The 5,000-nt window shown below is 45.6% G+C and overlaps 1 protein-coding gene across 1 annotated transcript in view; it reads left to right on the top strand.

Moving 5' to 3' along the window:
* Positions 1-3,274: 3,274 nt before the first annotated feature.
* The window catches only part of itsn2b (intersectin 2b), a gene marked incomplete at its 5' end in the record, with an annotated part of 42,221 nt that continues 40,495 nt past the window's right edge, over positions 3,275-5,000 (top strand). The window contains 2 exons of the mRNA XM_083650619.1: positions 3,275-3,281; positions 4,318-4,410. Coding sequence (XP_083506745.1) covers positions 3,275-3,281; positions 4,318-4,410 — 100 coding nt within the window. The remainder of the gene's footprint in view (positions 3,282-4,317; positions 4,411-5,000) is intronic.

Here is a 5,000-nt window from a genome sequence, read left to right as displayed (position 1 = left end):
ACCTCATATCATACTCAGTGGACGAAAATAAATGCATCTGGCTTCATGTGCATATGTGAGAAATGAGAATATCTTTGAAGGAAGGAAGAGGGGGAGGAGAGGAGAGGATGAAGGAAGAGACAGAAGGAGAGGAGAGGATGAAGGAAGAGACAGAAGGAGAGGAGAGGGGGAGGAGAGGAGACGATGAAGGAAGAGACAGAAGGAGAGGAGAGGATGAAGGAAGAGACAGGAGGAGAGGAGAGGATGAAGGAAGAGACGGAAGGGGAGGAGAGAGGGAGGAGAGGAGAGGATGAAGGAAGAGACAGAAGGAGAGGAAAGGGGGGGAGACAGAAGGAGAGGAGAGGGGGAGGAGAGGATGAAGGAAGAGACAGGAGAGGAGAGGAGAGGATGAAGGAAGAGACAGAAGGAGAGGAGAGGGGGAGGAGAGGATGAAGGAAGAGACAGAAGGAGAGGAGAGGGGGAGGAGGATGATGAAGGAAGAGACAGAAGGAGAGGAGGACTTGACTGTAGAAGGAGAGAGGGAGAGCGACAGATGGCAGGCAGTAGATTAGCCCTCCCTTCCTGTTCCTACTGTTCTGAGAGCATTGATCAGTAGTTACACATTCACTGAAACGACACACTGTTTCTTTGTCTCCTTCCATCTCTCTCGATCTGCTCCGACACAAAGTTTCTATCGGCAGAAAAGTCGATAATGGGCAGTTTAGCTTCAGAGTACAGATTATTAGGCCCTAGTTTAAGCTCAGTCTGTGATGCTGAGTCATATTCTGTGACATCAAAGCTTACCCCCTCTGCTGAAAACCATTCGTACTTCCTGTCACCTGACCTTGGGTCTAGGAAATGCTTGTAGCCGTGGGTTACCAGGCAGGAAGTGTTGAGCACAGAGATTGGAATTTCTCTCCTGCCTTTCCTCCTCCGGCTCCATCATGTGATTGTGACTGTGTGGCTGATGGCAGAGAAGATAGTCAGCGAGGAGGAAGCAGGTGTTCCATGAATATGCATCACAGTGTCTCCAGTGAGGGTGGCTGTTTGTCTCCAAAAAATACATGAAAGGAGTTGAAGATAAAATCAGCAATTTATTTGACTTTGCATGAATTCACATCACTTTTCAAAATTTGACTTAGACAAAGATCGAACGTACGCTTTTTGAAAATGTCTTAACCATAAGAACTTAAAACCCAGGAAGAGTTGATAGACATTACACATTTAAACAGGGACTTTTGCTTTGCATTTGTGCTTTTGCAAAAATATTAACAGAATGAGATTTTTGATCATCATCACCATTACCACTATTACCATTACCAGCTCAGTGGCCTTGTGTTCCGGGCGTCCGCCCTGAGACTGGGAGGTCGTGAGTTCGATCCCCGGCCGAGTCATACCAAAGACTAAAAATGGGACCCATTTGCCTCCCTGCTTGGCACTCAGCATCAAAGGGTTGGAATTGGGGGGTTAGATCACCATATGATTCCCGAGCGCGGCGCACGCTGCAAATTTCACACATTGTGTGACAATCAGTGGGACTTTACCTTTACCTTACCTTTATCAGTAATGTGGATATACTGGCTAAGTGGTAAAGGCAAATAATAAAACAGCTTAGAACAGTCTGGTAAATTCAGAGAATTATGCTACTTTACTGTAATCATAACGCAGCCTTTAAAACCAGGAAAAGACCACGTATGTCACATCATGATATTATGATATCCAAAATCTAGCCTCATATCACAATATCAATATGATATCAATTTATTGCCCAGTGCAAATTCTGATAGAAAATAATGTGTAATAATAGTGTTAAAGTGTGGACCTGGTCCACACTAACTCAAATTAATAACTCATTAACTCAAGTCAACTCTCAATAACTGTCAAACTAGATGACGGTTTCTAGTTTGACAGTTATTGAGAGTTGATTTGAGTTAATGAGTTATTAATTTGAGTTAGTGTGGACCAGTGATGTCACTGGTCCACACTTTAACACTCAATAACTGTCAAATTAAATGACAGACTTCAAAACAGTTTACAGTTTTCTGATATACTACTGATGTTCTAATGATACAAAGCTGGTTGAAAATGGGCGGAGTGTTCCTTTAAGTCTGCCTGGCTGGCTCTACTGTCTGTACAGAGTGTTCTACACCTCTACCTGTTCAGGGTGGGCGGTTATGGTTATGGTGTCTAACCAATAATACAGGCTTTCTGAGAAATATCAAGTTCAACTATGAGTGCGTTTACATGCAGGCAATAAACAGTTTATTAGCAGATTTCTGGAGTTACCTGATTATTCAAATGGTCATGTAAACAGCATAAACTGATAAGCTTTATCCGTTTATGGCCGTTATCGGGTTATGAATAAACCTATAAACATACCTAGGTTTTTGGCCAATAACCTGTCTTTTGAGTGCATGTATACAGCGTATCAGGTTTCTTGTGGGTTTATACATCTGCGCATGTACAAGTTGCATGTAAAAAGTTTAATTACCGCCGCCTTCTGGAGAGAAATCCGACTAATTGACTGAATCATGTAAACCCGGGTTTTTCCTATTGTCGGATTATTAAAGTGCATGTAAACGCAGAAATCAGATTATTGCCATAAACTGATTACTCACAGTTATCAGTTTATTGGTGTGCATGTAAACGTACTCACTGTGTGTAGTAAAAGTGGGTTTGGAGCTGCATGGACACACAGGCACACACCTCCTTCTCTGATGGACCTGTCTCAATCACTTAATGTCTTCTCTTTGTTGTTTTTTCAGTCCAGCTCGGGTGCTTTAGTATCACACTGGCCTCCAGCCTCTAGTGTGGAGAGTCAGCGGGCCGGGGATAGTATTGGAACATGTCCCAGTGACAGGGTAGCGTGTTAAAGAGGTTTGGGACACGGCCAGAGGGCTCCTGACTGAAGAGAACAGGAGAAGCCCTGTTCAACTCTGCTGACTGACCAGAATCTCTCTCTCTCTCTCTCTCCCTCCCTCTCTATCTCTCCCTCTCTCTCTCCCCCTCTCTCTCTCTCCCTCCCTCTCTCCCTCTCTCTCTCCCTCCCTCTCTCTCCCTCTCTCCCTCTCCCTCCCTCTCTCCCTCCCTCTCTCTCCCCCTCCCTCTCTCTCTCTCTGCCTCTGTCTCTCTCTCTTTTTCTCCCTCCAGTCAGTGATAGCACTGTCCTGCCTTAGCTGCAGTAGTGATTGATGACCACCGGGGGCTGTGACTGTGTGTTTTGCAGATGGCTGCGAGCAGCAGTAGCTGAGGACGCCGCCGGGAGTTCCCCCCTCTGTCTCTACCACCTGCAAACATGAATGGTAAGGCCACTGCAGTGTGTGTGTGTGTGTGTGTGTGTGTGTGTGTGTGTGTGTGTGTGTGTGTGTGTGTGTGTGTGTGTGTGTGTGTGTGTGTGTGTGTGTGTGTGTGTGTGTGTGTGTGTGTGTGTGTGTGTGTGTGTGTGTGTGTGTGTGTGAGCATACAGCCCTGTCTGTCTTGCAGCAGGACTGTGGCTTTGATCTGCTTTGGCCAGCAGTTCTAGTGATAGTTTGCACTTTGCTGTGTGTGTGTGACTGCGTCTGCTCCGCTTTACTCTGTGATAGTCTGTTTTGTTTCTTGCTGTTTGTGTGTGTGTGTTTGCAAGCCTTAAGGGCCCTTCTCTCATCTCATTTGTGTACACATGCATAGACGATACTTGTTTGCTTTGCTCAGATTTGGTTGAAACCAGAGCTGTATAACTCATCCCGCGTTCCAGTTATACTGGGAACTAGGAATTTGCCACCTGACCTGGGATTTCCTGCTCGTTGTTACCCACTAGTCTGTTAAATGGTAAATGGATGGTAAATGGACTGCATTTATATAGCGCTTTTATCCAAAGCGCTTTACAATGTGCCTACATTCACCCATTCACACACCGAAGGCAGCCAGCTGCCACGCAGGGTGCTGGCACAGCCATCGGGAGCAATTCGGGGTTCAGTGTCTTGCCCAAGGACACTTTGACATGTGGACTGGAGGAGCCGGGGATCGAACCACCAACCTTCTGATTAGTGGACGACCCGCTCTACCTCCTCCTGAGCCACACCCGCCCCCACAGTCTGTTACTGCTAAACATGGCTAGTTTGGCTAGAGCTACCCCTAGCTGGTTTTCTGACTGTTACTGGAACGCGGTCAACTCGAGTGTGATGTCATTCAGGAACTAGGAAATTCCTAGTTCCCACCAGTGCAACTGGAATACAGAATTAAACATTTTCTTAATTTGGTTTATCTAACCACTTCCCATCCTCTGTCTCCGATCCTCACCTGTCTGTCTAACCCCCTTCTCTCTCTCTCTCTCTCACTCTCCGTCTCTGTCTCTAGGTGGGACCAGTATATGGGCTATCTCCCCAGATGAGAGGGGCAAACATGATCAGAAGTTTGACACCCTCTCCCCCACAATGGGCTATGTCTCAGGTACACGCATGCACGCGCACACACACACACACACACACACACACACACACACGCACACGTACGCTCAATCGAGATCAATCAATCAATCAATCAATCGTATATTCATGAACTGGGGTAATTATAGTTTCCACACTTAATAATCATAGAATGCTGATAGAAATGCAGACATCGGCAATACAAAAAAAATAAAAAATCTAGAATGCCTCCTACAGTTGAAAACAAGTTCCTACAGTTATAAAAAAAAAAGACGTCGAAATGAGATGCAAAACGTGCAGCAGAATAACATTAAAATCATCAAGTACTAATCATCATGGTTAATTAATAACCACCATATTTAGACAAACCATCATGATGATCATTTTAGCCATAATCTGGAGCCCTAAACTGCACTGGTGTATCATGTTGACCGTATCTACAGAGCCAGAGCCGCCCAGACTGTGTGAGCACAGTGATAATACCACATGCACACACACAGACGTGGATACACACACAGCTTTGAAACGCACGCAAACACAGACACACTCACAGGAACAGACGGTGACAAACAGACATGTGTCTCTAGGCTACATGCTCCAACATGCACAGGGTTG

The sequence above is a fragment of the Poromitra crassiceps genome (genome assembly GCF_964638095.1).
Source record: "Poromitra crassiceps genome assembly, chromosome: 14".
In the NCBI taxonomy this organism is placed as follows: Eukaryota; Metazoa; Chordata; class Actinopteri; order Beryciformes; family Melamphaidae; genus Poromitra; species Poromitra crassiceps.
The sequence above is the reverse complement of the archived record's forward strand: the minus strand, read 5'-3'. Positions and strand labels throughout refer to the sequence as shown.